This window comes from Catharus ustulatus, chromosome 28 (assembly GCF_009819885.2).
Source record: "Catharus ustulatus isolate bCatUst1 chromosome 28, bCatUst1.pri.v2, whole genome shotgun sequence".
NCBI lineage: Eukaryota > Metazoa > Chordata > Aves > Passeriformes > Turdidae > Catharus > Catharus ustulatus.
Window position 1 is genome coordinate 3246029 of NC_046248.1, and position 22568 is coordinate 3268596.

Consider the following 22568-nt stretch of genomic DNA (forward strand, 5'->3'; position numbering starts at 1 on the left):
GTTCCAGGTGGATTTTTTTTTTCTCTCTCTCTCTCTGCAGCTACGTTTGCCTGGAAGGAAGCTCATCTCCCTGCCCCTCGGATGGGATCCATGGGTATCCCTGTCCCAGCGGCTCCTACTGCCCAGCAGGCTCGGGGCTGGAGCTGCCCTGTGAGCCTGGCACCTTCAGCCCCGTGCCTGGGGCCAGCAGCTGCCTGCCCTGCCCGGCTGGCACGTCCTGTGGCAGTGCTGGCACCGTGCAGCCCCTCACCTGCCCCAGAGGTGAGCACAGGGGCACTGGGATTCCTCTCTCCAGCAGGGGATGGCAGGAGCAGCCCAGCACTCCCCTTCTCCCCTGGTTGTGAGCAGTGTCTCCTTGTTGTAGTAAGGACAGATAAGATATTGATTTCTCCATGCACAATAGCCTCCTTTTATTCTTCACAGCTTATATTTATTTATTTGGTTTTCTAAAGGCATTGTGTTTAATTCTAGTTGGTTAGTAACTTACTGTAACCCAATTCTTTGGTTAGTGTCAAAAACTTCCCTCTCTAGCGATGTTTACATTCTTGTCTCCTAAACAGAACGTGTTCCACAGGGCTGGGATTCTTTCTTGACAGAGTTGCAGATTGTTTTCTTACAGGAACTGCTCAGGCTGGCTGTTAGCTGTACTTGGCCAGAACAGCAGCCTGAGCCAAGATTTTACCAGGGTAAAATCATGTTATTGTATAAATTTTACCTGTATGAATATCTCCTGGCCCTCTCCATTCCAGGATACCAAGGCTGTTATTTTATAAATTTTACCTATATGAACATGTCCTGGCCCTCTCCATCCAGGGTACCAAGGCTGTTATTTTATAATTTTTTTTCTGTATTAATATCTCCTGGCCCTTTCCATCCCAGGATACCAAGGCTGTTATTTTATAAATTTTACCTGTATGGATATCTCCTGGCCCTTTCCATCCCAAGATATCAAGGCTGTTATTTTATAATTTTTTTTGTGTATGAATATCTCCTGGCCCTCTCCATCCCAGGGTACTTCTGTCCAGGCCGCACTGCTGTCCCTGTGCCCTGCCCCGAGGGGACTCTGAGCCCCTTGGAGGGGGCACTGGCACCCACAGCCTGCAGGCAGTGCCCCGTGGGCAGGTTCTGCGGGGGAGAGGCCAACTGGGAGCCTGATGGTGAGTGTGGGTGATAACAGGGCTGGAGAGTGGGCTGGGGATGGGGGGAAATGGGGAACAGCTCTGTGAGTGGGGTAAAGGTTATTTAGGGCACCCTGTGGCTGTGCTTATCAGCCTCCTCTTATTCTCTGTTCCATTCTTCTCGCTGAGCATTTAGTTTGGTTCTATTCTTATTTTATTTGGTTTTATTATTATCATTTAATTATATCATTATCATGATACCATCTATTATAATATTATTATATTTTAATGCTTTGTTGTTTATTATTTATTTGTTATGAATAATTATTTTTATTACTTATTATTTTATTTTGGTTTCATTATTATTTGGTGGTTTGTTTATTTATTTATTTATTTAACAGTTATTTCTGTTACTGCATTGCTTTTCCTTCTCTCCCTTAGTGTTTTTTTTTTCTGCTTTCTCTTCCTTTGCTTAAACATTTTATCTCTGCTCATTCTGTCCTTTGACATCCTTCCCCTCCCATTAATGCACAGAGTAATTGTCCTTGGCCAGGACTGGATAGCTGGACAGAAGAGAGGCAGGATTTGTCCCCAGGGGAAGCAGTGTAGGGAGCAGTTAGAGAGGAGATAAGGGGGAGCAAACACCAGCTGAGGTCAGAGCCAGGGGTGGAGGCCAGGGGTTAATGGGCAGAAGGAAAGGCAAAGAAAGGTGAGAGATAATGCAGGACAAGGATGGGCTCTGCTCCTCTGGAGTGCTCTGCAGTTTTGGGGTGAGGGGCTGCTCTGAGCTCTGCTCCTCTGGGCTCTCTGCAGTTTTGGGGTGAGGGGCTCTGGGCTCTGCTCCTCTGGGGTCTCTGCAATTTGGGGTGAGGAGCTCTGGGCTCTGCTCCTCTGGGGTTCTCTGCAGTTTTGGGGGCCCTGGGCTGCTCTGGGCCCTGCTCCCCTGGGTTCTCTGCAGTTTTAGGGGTGAGGAGCTCTGAGCTCTGCTCCTCTGGGCTCTCTGCAGTTTTGGGGTGAGGGGCTGCTCTGGGCTCTGCTCCTCTGGGCTCTCTGCAGTTTGGGGTGAGGAGCTCTGTGCTCTGCTCCTCTGGGGTCCTGTGAAGTTTTGGGGGCTGCTCTGGGCTCTGCTCCTCTGGGCTCTCTGCAGTTTTGGGGGCTCTGGGCTGCTCTGGCTGCTGGAGCCCCCTCTGTGCTGCCCAGGGCTGTGCTCGGCCGGGTTCTTCTGCCAAGGAGGAGCCACCGATGCCACCCCCCGTGGGACCCCCCGGCTTCCCCCTCAGCGGGCCCTGCCCTCTGGGCCACTACTGTCCCCAGGGAACTCCTTTCCCAGTTCCTTGCCCAGCTGGGACCCTCAACAATGCCACTGGTGAGTGGGGACCTCCCTGGAGTGACCTTCAGTGGTGACCAGTGCCCTGAGACCAGTGGCCACATGTTTGTGACGGTGGCCACCTGTGCTGCTGGAGTGCCCTGGGTGTTGTCCCCGTGTTTGTGTCCCCTCAGGAGGTGGCTCCCAGGACAGCTGTGTGCCCTGCCACCCTGGGGCGTTCTGTGCCAGCCCAGGGCTCAGCTCTCCCACAGGACCCTGCTCCGAGGGCTTTTACTGCCCTGCCAACTCCAGCTCCACCAGCCCCACGGCACTGCCGTGCCCCCAGGTACTGCTGGGGTGGGGTTGGGGCTGGGGCTGGATTAGGGTTGGGGTTAGAGTTAAGTTTAGGGTTTGGGATTAGGGATAGGGTTGGGGTTAGGGTTATTGTTAGGTTTTGGGTTAGGGTTGGGGTTGTGGTTAGGGTTAGGGTTTTGTTTAGGGTTAGGGGTTAGCATTAGGGTTGAGGTTATGGTTGGGGTTGGGGTTAGGATTGCATTTTGGTTTAGGGTTAGGGTTATTGTTAGGTTTAGGGTTAGGGTTGGGGTTGTGTTTAGGGTTAGTGTTAGGGTTAGGGTCAAGGTTATGGTTGGGGTTAAGGTTGGGTTTTGGTTTAGGCTTAGGTTTAGGGTCGAGGTTATGGTTGGGGTTGGGATTAAGGTTAAATTTTGGTTTAGGGTTAGAGTTATTGCTAGGTTTTCACTTAGGTTTAGGGTTGGTGTGAGCTTTTGGGTTAGGATTTGGGTTATGGTTAGTGTTTGGGTTAGTATTAGGTTTAGGGTTAGGGGTGGGTTTGGGTTAGAGTTAAGGTCAGGTGTAGGGTTAGGGTTGGGGTTGGAGTTAAGGTTGGATTTTGGTTTAGGGTTATTGTTAGGTTTTGGGTTAGGGTTAGGGTTTGGGTGAGCTTTAGGGTTAGGCTTTGGGTTATGGTTACTGTTTGGGTTAGTGTTAAGTTTGGGGTTAGCGTTAGTGTTAGGGGTAGGATTAGGGGTATTTTGGGGTTAGAATTAGGGTCAGGTTTAGGGTAACTCTAGCTGGCACAGGGTATCAGGGTATCCCAGCTCTGGGCAGGGCTGCTCCTGTCCCACAGTGGCACAGGGTCACTCAGCTAATTGAGTCATTGGTCTCATCCACACTGTGGTTTGGGCCACTCTGGGATTTATCCAGCCCCAGCTCTGGCAGATACTTGCTGTGGTTAGTTAAATACTGCTGCTGGATACATATTGTTAGTAGATATTTAGAATAGAGACTCAACAAAGGAAAGGCCTTGCCAAACCTCTAAATGAAAGCTTTTCTATTTTCCATCCATTTGTAACCCTGCAGTTCTTCAGTGTAGAACTCTAAACTCCACACCCAGTGTCACTGCTGCTCTCCCATTTTGGGCACACACAACAATTCCTCTCCAGGCCTGGCAATCAAGGACACCTCACTGCCTCAGGCCTGAGAGATGGAAACAAAAGTGACCTGGGGGAGCAAACTTGGGCTCAATGACTTCATTAGCTGGAGCTGGAATTGGAAGATGAACCCTCAATGTGCAAATGGCCCAAACTTATCAAAGTGTAAAATCCTGTGACCCATTGTCCATTTTGGGTGCAGACCCTACCCTGAATAATTCAATAAATAGAACTGCTTTTTATTCTGTAAATTTGGTCTGGCCTGTGTTTTTAGGTAGCCCTACAGTCACCTCTGTCTGTGCCTTCTCTGCCCTCTCCAGGGTCATTTCTGTGGCTCAGGCTCTGCCCTCCCCAGGCCGTGCCCTGCCGGGCAGTACCAGCCAGCCTCGGGCTCTGCCTCCTGCATCCCGTGCCAGAGAGGATTCTACTGCCAGGATCTGGTGGCAGGGGACCCCAGGCTGTGCCCACCCCATTCCTACTGTCCCACAGGTACTCTGGCACTTGCCAAGGGCTCAGCTGTGCTTGCCTGTGCCCCAGCCATGTGCTGTCCTGAGTGGCTCCCCAGACCTGCAGATGAGGAGGTGGCAATGAGCCAGTGTGGCACAGAGGCCACCTGAGAGTCACCTGGTACAGCTCCAGAGCCTTGTCACAGCACAACACTCTTTTTATTCATTTATTAATTTATTTGTTTATTCATTTATTCATTCATCTATTTATTTATTTAAAATTGTAGATGAAATATATAGGTTAAATAAATTATAGGTGAAATACATATTTATAGAATATATTTATAAAAATATATTTATATATAATATAGTATTTGGCATACATAATGTGTAATGTATTGTATCTGTGACCTATTACCTATTACCTAGTATCTCTTCTGTATTATCTCTTATCTTATATATTATCTCATATTATCTCATATATTATCTCTTATAATTATCTCTCACATATTACCTCACATATTACCTCACATATTACCTCACATATTACCTCACATATTACCTCACATATTATCTCTTATATATTATCTGTTATAATTATCTCTCACATATTACCTCACATATTATCTCTTATACATTATCTCATACCTTATCTCTTATACCTTATCTCTTACACAATTTCTTATCTATTACATGTATATTTATTTTATATATAGGTTAAATATATTTTATGTTATATATATATATATATTTTTTTTTTTTACTATGTAAAGAAAAATTGTAGGTTGAAATAGGTTTCTTTTTGTCTCTGTGCTCTCCCTTTTAGGGACTCGAGTTCCTCTCCCCTGTCCTGAAGGCACCTTCACTCCTGAGAACATGAGTGGCCTCTGGAATGAGAAGGAATGCCTGCCTTGCCTCCCTGGCCACTACTGCAGGTCAGGATTCAGTTCCCCCTGGCATTTTTCCCTTCCTCTGGAGCACTTTGACATCCTGGTTTCATCCAAGTTCCTCCTGGCTCCTCTCCTGCCCTTCTCTCACTCAAAGGAAAAAGTAGAAGCTTAGCACAGAGCTGTGTGCAGAGGCATTGGGTCTGTGGGTTCTGGGAGGCAAAATCTGCCTGGCACCACTGCTGTGGAACAGAGAAACACCTGCAGGAGGTGTGGGTGGATTTCTGAAATCATGGGAGCCATGCAGGCTGTCCAACCTGGTGGAAAGTCACCCACAGTTGCATCTACAGCAACGTGCCACGTCCATGGAATTTGAACAGGCTCACTTTAGCCATCTCCGTGGAAAAATGTGTTTATTTTCTCTCTTTTACCACAAGTCATTTCTCACTGCAAACCTCTCAGAGCTCCCAGCATCAATGCTCTGCTCTTGCACCAACCCAGCAGCAGCTCAGAGCTCACAAATCATCGTTTTCCTCTCTGTTCCAGGCACGGGAAGCTGGAAGGGAAATGTGCAGCTGGATATTTCTGCCTGGCTGGGAGCTCTCAGGCTGCTCCCCGAGGCCTCCCCTTCTCCTGGCGCTTCCTGGCCGGGTGTCGCTGGGGCCAGCTGTGTGCAGGGCTGTGTCCTGCAGGTGGGTGAGCACCTCATCCACATCTGCAGCTCAGAACGTTCACCTGCTGCCCACCCAGTTGTGTTATATTGTGTTGTGTGGTGTCTCGAACCTGAGCTGACACCTGTGTGTGTTTTAGAGTCTCTGTGTCCCACCCCAAGCACTGGAGAGAGAGTCAGGAGACTCTTCTGTTGTTTCCAGAGTTATTTATTTTATCTCATCTAAAAGTTCTTTCTCTGCCCAGCCCAGGTCCATTCAGCAGCTCAGCCCTAGGCACACTGCCTGCCCCTTTTTATACTATAAACTACATAAACATTATTTACAATTATCTTCCAATACCTATCACTTATATTGCACAGTCTGGTTCTGCTCTAAACCAATCTAAAAGTGCCAACATCACCCAAAAGATGGATGCAGGAAGAAGGAGAAAGAAGGACAGAACACACCCAGATTCCTCCAGCTTGACCCCAGACCCTTATTATAAACAATCTTAAAAACCTACTTTTTCACTTTATAATAATCTCATTTACACTCTACTTATTTTTTGTGACTTGTAATTCTTCATGTAAGGGTGGTAATTTTTCCCAGGGGTTAAAATCAAAGGCACAGGGGTTCTGGGCTCTGTGCCCAGGCTCCTGAGCCCCTGCCTGGGTCTCAAACCATTCAGGGCACCCAGAGGGATGTCCTGGATTCCCACAGTGTTGCATGATTTATTGTGTTATATCTAATTAAAATTATCATTGCTCATCAGTTTCCTCATTTTCGCCCCTTTTCAACCAAAGTGCGCCAAACCAAAAAGGAATTTACAGTACTGGGCTGCCAGTCCAGAAGAGTTTGAAGGCTCCTGGCTTCCCAAAAGCTGTGAAAGTTCATTCCCCAGCACCAGCAGCCTCAGACTCAGTTGTTTTTGCCGCTGGAGGATTTGCATGTTTTACTTTTATCTCTTTTCCACCCGTGTGTGCAGGTCACTACTGCCTGGAGGGGTCTGAGGTGCCCACAGCGTGTCCTGCCAACACCCTCAGGGCTCTGCCAGGGGCTGCCAGGAGGGAGGATTGCCTGCCCTGCCCGCCAGGCCGCTGGTGCAAAGCAGGTTTGGGTGGGAATCCCTCAGGGGAGGGGATGGGAGATGAGTTCAGGAGAGTTTTGTGTATCCCTGATTACCCAGCCCCATTTTCCTCCATTCCAACCCTGTTTTCCCCCATTTTCCCAGTTTTTCACCTATCCCAGCCCCTTTTAATCCATTTTTCCTGATCCCATCCCATTCCCCCCCATTCCAGCCCCATTTTCCCCCTTTCTGTCCCATTTTCTCTACGTTTTCCCCCTCCCAGCCCCTTTCTCCTATTTTTTCCCAATCCCAGCCCCATTTCCACCCATTCCAGCCCTGTTTTCATCCCATCCCATCCCCTTTTTCTCCTATTTTCTCCCATTCCATTTTCTCCCATCCAGCTCCATTTTCCCCACATCATCCCATCCCATCCCATCCCATCCCATCCCATCCCATCCCATCCCATCCCATCCCATCCCATCCCCTTTTCCCCAATCCCATCCCCTTTTCCACCATTCCCACCCCATTTTTCCCCCATCCTAGAGGATGGCTGGATGTCAGATGTGGAATTTTGGGGCAGCCCCAGCAGAGATGAGCAGAGAGAGAAGAGGCAGTGACCTGTAAGCCCAGTGCCACCCCTGGGTGCCACCTGGCAGAGGAGAGGCTGGGACAGTGCAGGAGGACACTGAGTGGCACTGGGGACACCCCTCAAAACTTTTTTTTCTGTTTTTAGGGGACTCTGAGGCGCACCTGTGCCCTTTGGGACACTTCTGCCTGGGGAGCAATGGCAGTGAGCACAGCAGGGTGCTGGCCCCTCAGCAGTGCCCTCCCCACACCTTCCGTGGGCACCCGGGAGCCCAGAGCCTGGCAGAGTGCCAGCCCTGCCCGCCAGGGTTCCTCTGTCCCCTGCCAGGTGAGTGTCCCTGGTGTCACTGTCCCCTGCCAGGTGAGTGTCCCTGGTGTCACTGAGCCCTGCCAGGTGAGTGTCACTGGTGTCACTGTCCCCTGCCAGGTGAGTGTCCCTGGTGTCACTGTCCCTGCCAGGTGAGTGTCCTTAGGTACCTCTGTCCCTTTGCCAGGTGAGTGTCACTGGTGTCACTGTCCTCTGCCAGGTGAGTGTCCTTAGGTACCTCTGTCCTTTGCCAGGTGAGTGTCACTGGTGTCACTGTCCCTGCCAGGTGAGTGTCCTTAGGTACCTCTGTCCTTTGCCAGGTGAGTGTCACTGGTGTCACTGTCCTCTGCCAGGTGAGTGTCCTTAGGTACCTCTGTCCTTTGCCAGGTGAGTGTCACTGGTGTCACTGTCCCTGCCAGGTGAGTGTCCTTAGGTACCTCTGTCCTTTGCCAGGTGAGTGCCCATGGGTGTCACTGTTCTTTGTCAGGTGAGTGCCCTTGGGTGTCACTGTCCCCTGCCAGGTGAGTGTCACTGGTGTCACTGTGCCCTGCCAGGTGAGTGCCCTGTCAGGTGAGTGCCCATGGGTGTCACTGTTCTTTGTCAGGTGAGTGCCCTTGGGTGTCACTGTCCCCTGTCAGGTGAGTGTCCTGGGTACCTCTGTTCCCTGTGAGGTGAGTGCCCTTGGGTGTCACTGTCCTTTGCCAGGTGAGTGTCCCTGGTGTCACTGTCCCTGCCAGGTGAGTGTCCTTAGGTACCTCTGTCCTTTGCCAGGTGAGTGTCCCTGGTGTCACTGTGCCCTGCCAGGTGAGTGTCCCTGGTGTCACTGTCCCCTGCCAGGTGAGTGTCCCTGGTGTCACTGTCCTTTGGCAGGTGAGTGTCCTTAGGTGTCACTGTCCTTTGGCAGGTGAGTGCCCTTGGGTACCACTGTCCCCTGTTAGATGAGTGTCCTCAGGTGTCACTGTCCCTTGTCAGGTGAGTGTGGGACAAAGCCAGCCCTTTTCCTTCCTCTGGGTGACGAAAGTACCTCCCTTTCCCTCCTCTGCATGACAAAATTCCTCCCCTTCCCCACCTGTGGGTGACAAAATTCCTTCCTTTTCCCTGCTCTGGGTGACAAAATTCCTCCCTTTTCCCACCTCTGGGTGACAAAATTCCCCAGGATGAGGTAGAGAAAGGGAGAGAGAATTCCTGCTCACAGCCTTTCCCCAAATTCCCCCTGGCCACTCTGTCTCCTTTCCTCTCCTCACTCCCTTCTCCTCCCCACAGGCCTGACCAGCTTTGAGGATTATCCCTGTCCCCCTGGGTACTGGTGCCTGGCAGAGGGGACACTTTCCTGTGTCCAGCTGGCACTTCCAGGATCCAGCCTGGTGCAAAATCCTTGGAGGAGTGTGATCCCTGCTCTCCTGGATATTACTGCCCGGATCCAGCGCAGACAGGGCTCCCCAACACCCGGGGAATTCCCTGCAAACCTGGCTATGAGTGCCCAGCAGGTGACACCACCTTTGTTTTCCTTATTCCCAGCCATTTCTGAGCCTTGATCAGCAAGGATTTAGCAGTGGTTCTTATCCCTTTCTCCCAGACATGATCCCTCTCAGCCCTCCCTGTTTTTCTTTAGCTGAGGTTGCCTAGGAAGTGGTCTAGGATTGAAAAACGAGGAGATGTTTTCATGCAGGGCTGGGCATTGAGGTGTCAGCATGCCATGCTAAAAAACAGCAACAACAAAAACAAAAAAACACAAACAAACATTAAAAAAAAACAAACAAACCAAACAACAAAAACACAAACAAAATCCACTGGTTCCCAACAGTTCTGTGCACTGCTGGGAGCTGTAGGGAAAAACAGTTTATGGAAAAGCCTCCTTGCTGTCTGCCTCCCAAACACAGATTCTCCTGCTCTGGGAATGCAAAGCAGGTTTGGGTGGCAAACACTCAGGGGAGAGGAGCTGATCTGATTGCAGGAGAGTTTTGTCTATCCCTTATTACCCAGCCCCATTTTCCTCCATTCCAGCCCAGTTTCCCCAGTTTTTCACCTATCCCAGCCCCTTTTTATCCCATTTTTTCTTCACCCCTCCCATTCCCCCCCATTCCAGCCCCAATTTCCCAATTTTCCCCCATTCTGTCCCATTTTCCCCCTCCCAATCTCTTTTTCTCCTATTTTTTCCACTCCCAGCCCCATTTCCCCCCATTCCAGCTCTGTTCATCAACGCTGTTCCCCATTTCTCCCCAGGGTCAGTAAATCCCAAGCCCTGCAGGCCTGGCTCTTACTGTGGGGCTGTGACAGGAGAGCCTCCCCTGTGTCCTGCTGGCTACCACTGTCCTGAGGGCTCCTGGACTTACACCAGCCCCGAGCAGCTGTGAGTACCTGGGGCTTGCTACAGCCAGCCTCCAGTCCCTAAAAACTGGGAATTGTGCCTGGGATCCAACCTGAACCGTGACCTTTGTGCAAAGGAATCGTGGGGGCTGCAGTCACGGATTTGGTGACTGAACAGGGAGGGGGATTTTTTAGTTTCTGCTTAGCTTGGAACCAGATAAGAATTACAGTAATTTCATTACTACAAGGCACACTTCCGGGTGCCAGCAAATTTCCGAACTTTGTCCATATATAAGGCACACTGGACTATAAGGCGCACTGTTTTATTTTTTGCAGCGAGGATCCGCGTGCAACAAAGTAATGAATTAGTAACAGAATAGCGCGATCGCGGGGTTTACTGGCAGGTGCTCAATTTGCAAACATTTTTCACGGATTGGTGTAGCCTTTAAATGCAGCCCCAGGTGCCCTCCCTGTGCCGTGGGCCCTGGCACTCCCATCTGCCCCCAGTGCCGGCTGGCACACTTCTTGCAGCTGGCACTTCCAGGTTGGCAAATTTCCGAACTTTGTCCATATATAAGGTGCACCGGGCTATAAGGCGCACTTCTGTGTTTCTATCAAAATTTTAGTCAAAAGGGTATGCCTTATAGTCATGAAATTACTGTACTTTTAGTTTTGCTCTGTGTTTTCACTGATCATCGAACTAAAAAATCATTTTCAGAGATTTTCCTCCCTTTCCCTGCCCTGCTGTGACTCGCAGGTGTGTGTTCCCATACTACTGCCCCCCGGGCAGTGCCCACCCCGTGCCCTGTGAAGGAGGGCACATGGCCCTCAGCCTGCCTGGCCTCAGGGGCTCAGCTGAGAGATTCTGCAGAGTTTGTGCTGCAGGGACCTTCCGCAGCGACCCCCTGATCTCAGCACCCTGCCAGCCCTGCCCAGCCGGCTTCACCTGCCCACCAGGTAAATCCAGCTGCCACGGGGGGCTGGGGCAACAAACAGCTTCAGTGGGGAGCAGAGACTTTTGAGTTGTGTGTGGGCAAAGCTCTCAATCCTCTGCAGTTACAAAACCCTGGTGTGGGCTGTCACGTGGGCTCACCGCTGATTTAGGAAGAGCTGGGGGAAAGAAAAACTGAGATTTATATTTAAATATGAATTGGGCTGAAAAACGCTGCGTGTATTTATACAGACCCGTGTCTATATATAGAGAGACGTGTGTAGATGGATCACTGGGACAAGCAAGTGCTCTCTGCCTCTCTCTCAGCACTTGCTGGGGTCCCTAATGCCACCCCTTTCCCCAGGCAGTGACAGCTACCACGAGCAGCCTTGTCCCCGTGGCCACTACTGCCCTGCCCTGTCCTCTGCCCCGCTGCCCTGTCCCCCGGGCACCCACGGCAGCAGCAACTTTGCCAAGCACCCAGGGGACTGCCAGGCCTGTCCTGCTGGCACCTTCAACCACCTCCCTGCCCAGGCTGCCTGCTTCCCCTGTGGCAGCTCCTCTTCCTCCCAGCCAGGTGAGTTTTTGTGTGTGACTGGGATTTTCCCCTCTGAGGTGTTTCCTGATGTTCCACAAGCCCTGGGATCCTCCTGGAGCTGGGGGTGCTGCCCATGCCCAGCTGCTCTTCCTATGTCCCACCCAGGAGGAGGATTCCAATTCCAAAGCTCTCATTTTGCCCCTCTTACCCAAGGGGATTTGTCTCCTTACAGGAAAGGAGAGCTGAGCAGCTCTACTAATTCTGACTCTGTCAATGCTTTGAAAGTGGTGGAGTTTCACCAAGATCACTTTAGCCCAGATTTGGGGGGATTGTATTAAATCTAGAGGTGCTTTTGAGCCAAAATTGGGCACTGAGGTCATGATAAAGTGGGATAAGGCTGGAAACTGGGAAAGTAAAGGGTGCTTATCCAGGGCCTTAATCCACAAATGAATGGAGAGCTTGTCAAAGCCCTGCTGTCAGGGAGGCCCTTCTGCATCTCTGCCTCAGTGGGTGCTGCAGGAGATGCTCTAAGCTGTGTTGGTGCAGGCTGGCCCCAGCTGGCTCTGCTGTGGCTCAGCTCTGCCCTGGCAGAGGGGCACAGACTCCAGCAGTGTCCCTGAGATGAGCAGTGGGGTTTGATAAAGAGCTCTGAGCACAGGAGCTGCTCCTTTCCTATTGCTTTTTAAAATTATTTTATTTTTATTTTTTTGTTAGTTGGGATTAAATGTTTGAGAGACAGTATTTTTTGTTTGGACTTAGATGTTTATTAATTCTTATTTATATTACAGTGAGTTTTATAGTACTTTTAGTTAACAACCTAAAAATTGAAACTTTTTAAACAAGGCCTTTTAAGGGTTAAACTGTTTAATTAAGAATGGGCACTTAAATTATTTTTAATTTTAATTTATTAACTAACTACTCGTGATTCACAATGCAGATTTTTCTATTGAATTACGAAAATACTATTTAGACTCATGAAGAAGAAGGAAACTTCTGTTTTAAAACCTCCATCTTGCTTCATATATCTATATATTGTTATATTCTAAAACTTTTAGCTCTTAATTTTTTACTATGTGATGCAACACTTGTATTCAAACTACACTCTTGTGATCCTGGTTCTATTATTCAATTTTGGAAGCTTTTCCTAAAAAAGTTCAGGTCAAAAGTTGTGGTTTTTTGTGGGTCAATGTCTTTTAGCACAGAATGTCTAAAATTCTCAGTTTCCAGGGTTGCAGCATGGTTTTTCCAGGCTGTATTCCCAACCCCAAATCCAACCTCTTGTCCCAGGTGCCACCAGCTGTACCTGCCATGGGCTCAACAGGGCTTTCCAGCACTCAGATGCCTCCTGCATCTGCCAGGCAGGTTATGTTTATTATGATGAGAGAGGCAAGACAGACCCTGACAGCAACAGCGATCAGGATTGCCGACCTCAGGTAAAATCAGGCTCTGAACCAGAAGTGTGGTGTGATGTGCAGGAGATGGGGAATGTTCAGGCCTCAGGCCAAGCCAATAAAATGTTTTAAATGTTTTATTGGCCCTTTCTTGTAGGAGTTTTCTTTACCAGGATTTTGTGAGGTGTTCTAGTTTGGAAGACAGCTGTCTGCTAAGAAAGGCAGGAGCCTCTCTTTGAAATGGAGAATGTAAACCCCCTCCCTCCAAATTATTATGATTTTGAAAATCAAGGGACTCTCAGGCAAAGATATGGGAATTAGGAATAACAGTTCTTTACTAGGGAAATTAAAATAGAAATACAGCACTACAAAGAACAAACCCCAAACCCTGACACAGTCAGAGTACAACCTGACACCCGTCAGGCAGGGTGTTGGCAGCAGTCCCATTCCATGGTGGCTGCATCCTCCTGCAGTGACAGATGTGGCTCAGTTGGAGCAGTGCTCCTGTACAAGGTGCAGTTTCCCTCCGGAGCTCCAGTGGTGATGTGGAAGGGTCTGGTTTTCCTATGGGATCCAGTGGAAAAAGGCTGCTCTGGTGTTCCGAATCTCAGTTTTTATCTGGGTTGCAAAGGCTTGGCTCTTCCCCCTGGCTGGAGCATCTCTCAGTGGGATGATGGAATTTTACCAGTCATGCACTGGGACTCAATGGCCATGAGCAGAAAATGACTGGCTGGAGGAAGGATGGGTTGTGAAAAGATAAAGAACACTGCCCTGCCTGTTTTTAACAGCTGGCCCATTAGCAGAGGATGTCTCCACAGAGATAAGGATCACTGCCCCACCTGCTTTCAACAGATGGTGATAGAATACAGACTTTAGGTCACATCCTGTATTGTAAGCTAAGACATGAGGTTCAATTTAAATTAATAAGGGATAGAGGTAAAGGATCCTTCTATGCCAGGGCAATGGGAGCAGCACAGTGTCTCATGTGGATGGCAGATGTAGGAATTTAAGCCTCCTTTAATATGAAATTCTTCTTTGGAACTACCATGGGCAGGGAGACACTAAAACCAATTCTTGTTTGTATCTTGCATGATGCCACTTTTTCCCTCTTTTTGAATGAACTTTTCTAGTGCAAAATCCCCTCCTGGCATGGGTTCCACAGCAATCTAGAGTGCCAAAATTATACTCTGGCTCTTTCCAATATTTTCTTACAGCTGAAGAAAATTAGAACATCATGAGGGGTTGGGAAGTGAAATTGTTGTGTGCTTTCTTTGATGCTTTCATTGTTGGATTAATACCTGGAGAGGTTACCTAGAACAGAGGCTGGACAGAGTTAAAGGAATAAAGCAGGGATTTATTAAAAGCTCTCAAAGGATTCACCTTGGGCAGTGCAAGAACCTGGCCATTACTACAATCAAGATGGACCCAGAGTCACGAGTTCTCATGCTTTTATCAGTTTTGTTCCATTTCCATCTTGGGGTTCATTGTCCCATTCCAGCTCCAGGCTCTGCAGTCCCACCCTCCCAGATTCTCTCCTCAATTCCCTGTTTGCACTTTTTGGGGCTGGAGCTGCAGCAGTGTCCTGGTTCTGGGAAAAGGATTGTTCTGTGTGCCTGAGCTGGGAGGAGAACCTGGAACACTTTATGTGGAGTTCAGAGTCACACACTAATGCAGTACAGAAAATGGAAAATGTAAAAACTCAGACTGAAGGCATCATGATTGCCTTTATGTCAAATGTCTGAAGTGCAACAGTGGGGAGATCTTGAGGGATGTGCAGCTCAGCTGAAGCTCTGGAGCCTGTCTGGGTGTGTTCTCCTGCAGGTGGATGAGCTGGGTGTGTTTTCCTGCAGGTGGACGAGCTGTGTGCCCCCGGTGAGGTCCGGCTGGCGTCCACGCGCCGCTGCGCCGTCCCCGAGCGCCACGACTGCGCTCCCGCCTGCGGGCCAGCGGGAGGAGAGCTCCACGCACAGCTGGGCATGTGAGTCCTGCCAGCACGGCCTCTCCTCAAAAACACTTCTCACATTAGCCCTGAGCTACTCATCCCATGAGGTCATAGCAGGGTTGGGCTGCGGGAAGGGTTTTTTGGAAATTTTCTGTGGGTTTGATGCCTTGAGAGGTTACCTAGAACAGAGGTGGGACAGAGTTAAAGGAATAAAGCAGGGATTTATTAAAAGCTTCCAAATTATTGACCTTGGGCAGTACAAGAGCCTGAAGAGCAGGCTGATGGACAGGGAGTTTGCTCCATCCTTTTTTCCATGGATACAGAGTAGGATCATCCACCCTGTGGGCTGTGAGAGACTGGGGCTCTGCTGCAGCTGTCTGGTGAAGGCTCAGGGCTGACCAAGGGTTTGTCCTTTTTGCAGATGTCACTGCAGGCAGTACATCTCTGCTGAGGAGCTCTGTGACCAGCTGTGCCTGCTGAGAGCCCCACGCATCTCCCTGGGCTTTGGCAGCCACAGAGAGCTGCTGCTGAGGCTCAGCGAGGGGCAGGTCAGGGTAGGTGTGGAGGGAGGCATTGCTTCATAAATGTGTGGGTTTGGTGCAGCCCAGAAATCCCAGTGGGGTAAGGGAACTCCTCCAGGTGAGGTTAAGTGTTGCTGCATTACAGAGAAACAGCAATTCCTGAATTTTTATAGGAGAAAATTCCTAGAGCAGCCTTTTAGAGCTGCTCTGAAGGTTGGCCACAAACCAGGGTTGACTGAATCCGTGATCAGAGCTCCTTCCCTTTCCCACAGGAGGTGTCAAACGTTCTGGGCCCAGATGAGCACGTGCAGAGCAGCCAGAGGGTGCATTTGGTGCTGTTCAGTCCCCAGGGAGTGCTGGGGTTCATTGTCTCCAGCACAGAAGTTCTGGATGCGTTTCTCATGGGTAAGGCTTGAGAGAGAACCCAAATTCCAGCCACACCAAGCCATCCATTTCCTGCCTTGCTGGCACAGCCACTGGACAGCAAGCTGGCACAGAGGGAATTCATTATTAGATGCTCCAAATTATTTAGAAAACAAGAAAATGCCTTGCTCTGTCTGGGAGTGGGGAATTCACTGACTCTGTGGCTAACTCCTGGGAAGGGGTCAGATAAAGATTGCAGGATTTTGGATTTCCAGGCAACTAGAAGGAAATTCTGGAGGCAAATCTGTGCATGGGTTTGGCTCTGTGTGCCCACAAAAACAAAATAAATAATTCTTCCTTGCCCAGGTCAGGTGCTGCCCACGTTTCAGGGCTCATTCTGGTTTCTTCTCTTCCTGTGGCAGGGAATTTCTCCTGGGATCAGCTGCTGCAGAAGGGGCGCAGAGCCCAGAGGAGTTCCCCCAAAGGCAGGCAGGCCTTGCCCCTCATCCCCAACCCAGTGGTGTGTCTGGAAACAGGGGACACCATCCTCTTCCAGCTCAGCATCAACTCCCAGGGTGAGTGTGGCTGGGGCTGAGCACGTCTGTGTGCCCAGAACTGTTCAGAGCAGAGGTTCCATGCTGGGCATCCTGCACGGGTCCATCCCTTCCTGCATCCCAGAACTGCAGCTGGGCTCTCTTTTCACTTTTTTACTGGATTTCTGTAGAATGAGATGAAGTTGGTCCTGTGTTAGACAGCATCAATCTTTGTGGGGCAGTAATTAAGCTCAATTAAATGAGGGGAAAACCTTATAAAAGCAAGGCCTTATAAAATTAGGTGAATTAACAACTTGTCTGTTAAGTCCCCATGAGAAAGAATCTAAGAATGAAAATCAGTTTGGCACTACTCCTCTGGATCCCTGAAAGAGTCAAAAAGACAAAAATAACAAAACTCCCCCATTTGTGGGTCCCTACACATTATTTTTTCCTTTCCTCCAAGGCAAAATCAAGCTTATAGCTTATGCTCTGCATAACAAACTATTCTTGTAAGAAAAGCAGGTTGGGGCTCTGAAAAACAAAAAGTCCATGAGAATCCACAAAGAAAAAATGTAAACTCTTGTGTAGAGAGAGAGTCTCAGCAAACACCACACACAAACACCTTTTAACCAAAGAACTGAGTGGCAAAGGAAGTTGGCAACCAATTAAAGTTCAGCATGATGTCTTTGAAAAGTGTATAAAAAGGGGCTGCAACATTAAAGTGAGGCTTTTTACCTCACTTTAACACTAAAAGGGGCTGTGACATCAAAGTGAGGCTTTTTAGCACTAAAACTGTGAAGTTATGCCTATCATTATTCATTATTAATGTTATAAGCTGGCACTTAGATATATATAATGCTATATATATAGATATAGGTATATAGATATAATGTTTATATTCTATATTTCCTTTTACTTATAATACTATATATGAATATAATTATTAATTATACTAAGTGATGTTATATTATTATTATTAATTATATCTACATTATATAATATATAATATATATAATATAATAATATATTATATATATTAGTTTACAATATATATTCTGTTATATAATTATAATTATATTATTAATATAATTATTATATGATACTACACTAAAGTATTCTATTGCATTAATATAAATAATTTTAATATTGTGTATTTAAATTTAATATTATTTATCATTTTAACCATATATATATATATGAAATTTAATTATATAATTTTTTATATGTAATGTGATGTGCCTGGCCCTATAAAAGCAGTGGCCCAGCTGTGTGCCAGCTGTGCCAGCTGGGCTTGGTCAGAGCTGTGTCCCTGTGCTGCCCCACCCCCAGCCCGTGCCTCCAGCCATTACCCCGTGTACCAGAAGCAGCATCTCTACAACAACAACCCGGGCTGGGATTTCGGGCCCTTCCGAAGGCTGCACCACCTGATCCAGGAGACTCAGCTCAACATCTCCTGGTAACTCCTGCTGTGGGAGCAGGGCTGGGGCAGCACCTGGGAGGGAGTTCTTTGTCCTGGTTTGGAGGACAGGTGTCTGCTAAGAAAGGCAGGAGCTTCTCTTTGAAATGGAGAATGTAAACCCCCTCCCTCCAAATTATTATCATTTTGAAATCAAGGGGCTCTCAGGCAAAGATATGGGAGTTAGGAATAACAGTTCTTTACTAGGGAAATTAAAATAGAAATACAGTACTACAAAGAACAAACCCCAAACCCTGACACAGTCAGAGTACAACCTGACACCCGTCAGGCAGGGTGTTGGCAGCAGTCCCATCCCATGGTGGCTGCATCCTCCTGCAGTGACAGATGTGGCTCAGCTGGAGCAGTGCTCCTGTACAAGGTGCAGCTTCCCTCCGGAGCTCCAGTGGGGATGTGGAGAAATCCGGTTTTCCTCTGGAGTCCAGTGGAGAAAGGGCTCCCTTAGTGTCCCAAAACCTCTGTTTTTATCTTGGTAAGAAATGTTGGGCTCTTCCCCCTGGCTGGAGCAACTCCCAATGGGATGCAGTAATTTTATCAGTGCCACAGTGGGACTCAATGGCCATGAGCAGAAAATGACTGGCTGGAGGAAGGATGGGTTGTGAAAAGATAAAGAACACTGCCCCAGCTGGTTTATAAACCATGGCCATGAACAGGAGATATCCCATGGAGATAAAGAACAATGCCCCAGCTGGTTTCAATGGATGGCCATTAGCAGAATATCTCCCACAGAGATCAGGATCACTGCCCCACCCTCAACAGATGGTGATAGAACAGACACCTTTGATCACAGCCTGTATTGTAACCCAAGACATTTTTTACAGCATCCGCAGGTCCTTGGTGCTGCAAACACCAAATTTTGCTGTGTTCAAGTAGCTGTGATCAACCATCCTCACAGATGGAGGCTGAAGGATCAGCTGCGACCTCGCTCTCTTTTCTCCTCCAGGTTTGCCCACGTTTTCCTGGAGCCTGGGACATTTGTTTTCAGGGACAGCTCCGTTCAGGAACGCTTCCTGATTGTGACAGTGAACGATGCCAACGTGAGCTGTGGTCCTGGGGACGTGTCCTTCCAGCCCTCCTCCCTGTTCCAGCTGGCCAGGCACGGCATTTTGAAGCAGCAGGATCTGAACTTGGCTCCCAACTGGGCTGCTATCACAGGTACAGCCAGAACTCCCAGACAGCACCTTGAACCTCCACTCTTACCTGTGACCTGTCTTGTCCTCTGTGAGTGTGTTTAAACAAGCATTTTCTTTGAAAATGCCACCAAAGCTCTGCTTTGCCAGCTTTAATCCCTTGCTGCTGTGGAGTTCCCCAAAGTTCTCTTTGCTCCCTGGCCAAGAATCTGCCTCCCAGGAGCTGAGGTGGTGACAGAGGGAAGGAGCAGTCGTGCTTCTCCCCACACCCTGTTTGAAGAGTTCAGGTAACCAAAGGCTTTGTTTTCCTTGGCTGGAGAGCAGAAAATGACAGTGTGTTTCCATGATAAACCCAGCTGAAATTAAATCCATCATCTCAAAGTTGACTTAGAGCTAAACACAAGGTCAGGTAAGGTCTCTGCCCCAAGCCAAGGGTGGGTGTGAGCACTGTGCACACACCAGGCCTTCAGTGGGAGGCCAGGAAACAACAGAAATGGAAATGTGGCGTGCAAGCATGATCCTGGCTCTATAAAATACATATATTTTATGTATTATCTGTAAAATTTATAAACTGGATCCTTCAGGCCTGAAAACACTTTGCTTCTCATCCAGCTGCCCCAGCTTCTCCCAGAAGAAACAGAAGTGAAATGAGTAGGAAAGGTGCTGAATGTTGTTTTTTTTCTTGTGTTCCTCACTTCTCATCCTCTCTCCTGGCTTCTCCAGCGATCCTCTTTGTCCTGGGCTTCCTTGTGGTGCTGCTGACCACCCTGGCCATCGTGTTCCAGCCTGCTGGCCCCAAAATTAGCCCCCTGAAGGGCTGGAAGCCACGATGGAGGAGCCTGGGAGAGCCCCACATCCCACCAGAGTACATCCTCCTTAAGGACAGGTAAAGAGCAACCTCTGCATGATCCTACAAAAAAATCTACTCAAGAAATCCAACTTCTGCATGGTCCTACAAAAAATCTACCCAAGAAATCCAACCTCTGCATGATCCTATAATAAAATCTACCCAAGAAATCCATCTCTGCATGATCCTACAAAAAAACCTACCCAAGAAATCCATCTCTGCATGGTCCTATAATAAAATCTACCCAAGAAATCCATCTCTGCATGATCCTACAAAAAAATCTACCCAAGAAATCCATCCTGTGCTTGAGCTGGGCTGGGCTGGTCTTACTGAGAAGAATGAGATGCTCTTCACCCTCTTTGCCATCCTCTCCAGCCTCCAGTTCTATCAGATGCTTGGTCCCCGTGGATCTGGAGAAGATCCTGGCTCTGGAGAGAAAGGAGCAGTGCCCAGTGCAGGTGAAGTGCTGGGTCAGCCCCAGGTGTTCTCCCGTTGGTTTTTCCCCATTTTCTTCTCTCAGGTGCAATATTTTGACACCTGCTCACCCAGAATTTCCTGCACTCTCAGGAGGCCACACAGGCACGTTGCTGTGCACATTTCCACAGGCACACATGCTTCCACCCTGGGTTTATTCCAGGGAATTTAACCCCCTGTCATTGGGATGGGTTGGAGGTTTTTTTCCCTGAAGAGTTGAGTGAATTCCCAGCCTTGACAAGCCCTTTAGAACAGCAGCAAGTCCAGGTGATGGGTGAAGAAAATACAGATTTACAGTGTTTTCCTCGGCTTTTTCCACTGATTATTCTGTTCCCTGAGGGCACGTGCATCCCGAGGCTCGTTTGCTGTCTGGGAATGAGCAGGGCTCGGGAATTTGGGGATGCTCAGAGCACGGCAGAGCCCCAGCCCAGCAGATGGCAGCAGGTGGTGATGCTGGGAGCAGCTCCGGGAGCATCCCAGCAGATCCCTGGGCAATCCAGTGGCTCACAGTAACCCTCTGTCACCCTCCCCCTCGCTGGGGAACGACAGCTTCTCTCACATCCCCTCCCTCACCCATTTTCCTCCCCCACAAAACACAAAATTCCTATGGACAGGCAGCGTCTTGTGCAGGAAATAAACCCAAATAACCTGGCGTGCAGGGTGTGAGTGTGAGCCTTCCCCTGGTGTTTCAGAAAACAGCTTTGCACCCGGGCTGCTGGAGGATTTCAGTGTCCGGACCCTCTATGACAAGCTGGAGGATCAGAATTTGCACCTGGCCTCTCAGCTGGCCAAGCACAGGAGGGACGTGCTGCTGTTCCACAGCGGGGTCAGCCAGAGCATCCAGAGCCTCGTGGTCAGTGGGGACAGCCAGCCACGGAAATTTTAACATAAATTTAAAAAATTAAAAAAAAAAAAAAAAGTTAAAGTTTAAAGGATGGGTATTACTCCTTTCACTAGTTTATTTCGGCATAAAATATTTTTTTTTAATGGTTTTATACGAGAGGGTGAATGTGGATCCTGAGGTTTGCAAAATCTAACACTGCTGTTTGTGTGAGCAGGACACGGTGCAAGCCCTGGACTGGGAAGCCCTGAAAACCTTTTCCAGGCAAGGGATCTGTGGGCAGAAAGCTGCAGAGCAGAGCTGGGCAGCAGTGGGGGCTGAGCTGAGGGATGGACACTGGAACTTGCAGCCAGGTGAGAGCAGCAGGTGACAGGGCAGGGATAGAGCAGCGTGAGGGCAGCAGCAGCACTGAAGAGGCTAAAAAAAGACCTGGCTCATCCATACAAGAGAGCCCAAAAAATTGTTCTGTGAGAGCTGACAGCCTGTCTGCACCCGGGCTGAGTGAGAGGAGAGGTCTGGCAGCTCAGGGAGGGGTGAGCACGGAGTCATTTGGAAATGTTGTACAAAATGAGGCAGATTTCCAATGAGAGATTTGCAAAGAAAGGCTCCTGCTCTTGGTGCTGTTCTGGATTTAATCAGTTTTCCAAGTGGTTCTGGTGGATCCCAGTGAAATTTCATTCATCAGGTGCCCCGTGGCAAGAGGTGGCAGAGTTAATGAGAGCTGTGGAGGTGCTGCTGGGGAACACTCCTGACACGAGCAGAGCTGCAAACCCAGAGATGGAGCTCAGGATCCAAACCCAGGCTGCAGTGGGAGCTGCACCCTCCCAGCACAGCCTGGCCACTGAAAACAACCCAGAAGGGCAGGTGAGCTGCAGGTGGCTGCTTTGGGGCCATCTCTCACCTTCCTGGGAGTTTTTCCATTTCTTTCACTTCTGAGCCCTTTTTATCCCACAGGATTCTGAGCTACCTCAGCTCTGGGAGCTGTTCAGCAGGGAAGATGCTTTTTCCACCCTCCTTTTTTCCAGCCTGCCTTTCTCCAGCCTGCCTGGGCACCAAGAGCACGGTAAGGGCAGTGCCACAGCTGGCAGGTGCTTTCAGAGGAGGCTGATTCTGTATTGAGAGGTTAACAGGCGGTGTCTATGTTTGCTAACACAGCAAATGCAGGATTACTTTTTCCCAGTTATTCTATTTTTTTTACTTTCACCTTTTTTTTCTTTTTTTTTTTCTGAGCTGTCAGCTCAGGGCAGCCACTTCTGCCTCCTCTATCCCCCAGCAGAGAGAAGTGAAGGAGTTTCCATCCCTTTAAATCTTTTAAGTCAAGGAGTTTCTATCCCTACAGACCCTTCACACCTTTATATTAAGTGACCACCTGTAGGGAAGAGTCTGGATGTTATTATAATAATTAAATGCTAATTTGGGGAGGTCAGGCAGATTCTGCACCATCATTCTGTGATCCTCAC

General features: G+C 48.8%; 2 protein-coding genes across 2 annotated transcripts; both read left to right on the top strand.

Moving 5' to 3' along the window:
- The first annotated feature begins 2360 nt into the window (after positions 1–2360).
- Positions 2361–11601, top strand: LOC117008005 (platelet endothelial aggregation receptor 1-like). The gene is made up of 11 exons (XM_033081504.1): positions 2361–2484; positions 2619–2770; positions 4196–4364; positions 5148–5256; positions 5755–5900; positions 6844–6969; positions 7658–7837; positions 9080–9303; positions 10040–10166; positions 10881–11080; positions 11419–11601. Exons 1-9 carry the CDS (start codon positions 2361–2363, stop codon positions 10046–10048), a joined length of 1239 nt encoding a protein of 412 aa, XP_032937395.1. The 3' UTR covers positions 10049–10166; positions 10881–11080; positions 11419–11601.
- LOC117008006 lies at positions 10945–22175 on the top strand. Its single transcript, XM_033081505.1, has 14 exons — positions 10945–11080; positions 12880–13025; positions 14834–14961; positions 15347–15479; positions 15719–15851; positions 16232–16384; positions 17672–17798; positions 18760–18971; positions 19670–19832; positions 20169–20251; positions 20960–21120; positions 21326–21461; positions 21794–21972; positions 22149–22175. The coding sequence occupies exons 1-14, from the start codon at positions 10945–10947 to the stop codon at positions 22173–22175; spliced, it is 1917 nt and encodes a 638-aa protein (XP_032937396.1).
- Positions 22176–22568: the final 393 nt, after the last annotated feature.

Coding starts and splice junctions, on each gene's coding strand:
- LOC117008006 (XM_033081505.1), top strand. CDS start 10,945: ATGGCCCTCAGCCTGCCTGGCCTCAGGGGCTCAGCTGAGAGATTCTGC. Junction 11,081..12,879: donor CGGCTTCACCTGCCCACCAG/GTAAATCCAGCT, acceptor CTCTTGTCCCAG/GTGCCACCAGCTGTACCTGC. Junction 15,852..16,231: donor TCTGGATGCGTTTCTCATGG/GTAAGGCTTGAG, acceptor TTCCTGTGGCAG/GGAATTTCTCCTGGGATCAG.
- LOC117008005 (XM_033081504.1), top strand. CDS start 2,361: ATGCCACCCCCCGTGGGACCCCCCGGCTTCCCCCTCAGCGGGCCCTGC. Junction 4,365..5,147: donor CCATTCCTACTGTCCCACAG/GTACTCTGGCAC, acceptor TCTCCCTTTTAG/GGACTCGAGTTCCTCTCCCC. Junction 5,901..6,843: donor TGCAGGGCTGTGTCCTGCAG/GTGGGTGAGCAC, acceptor CCGTGTGTGCAG/GTCACTACTGCCTGGAGGGG.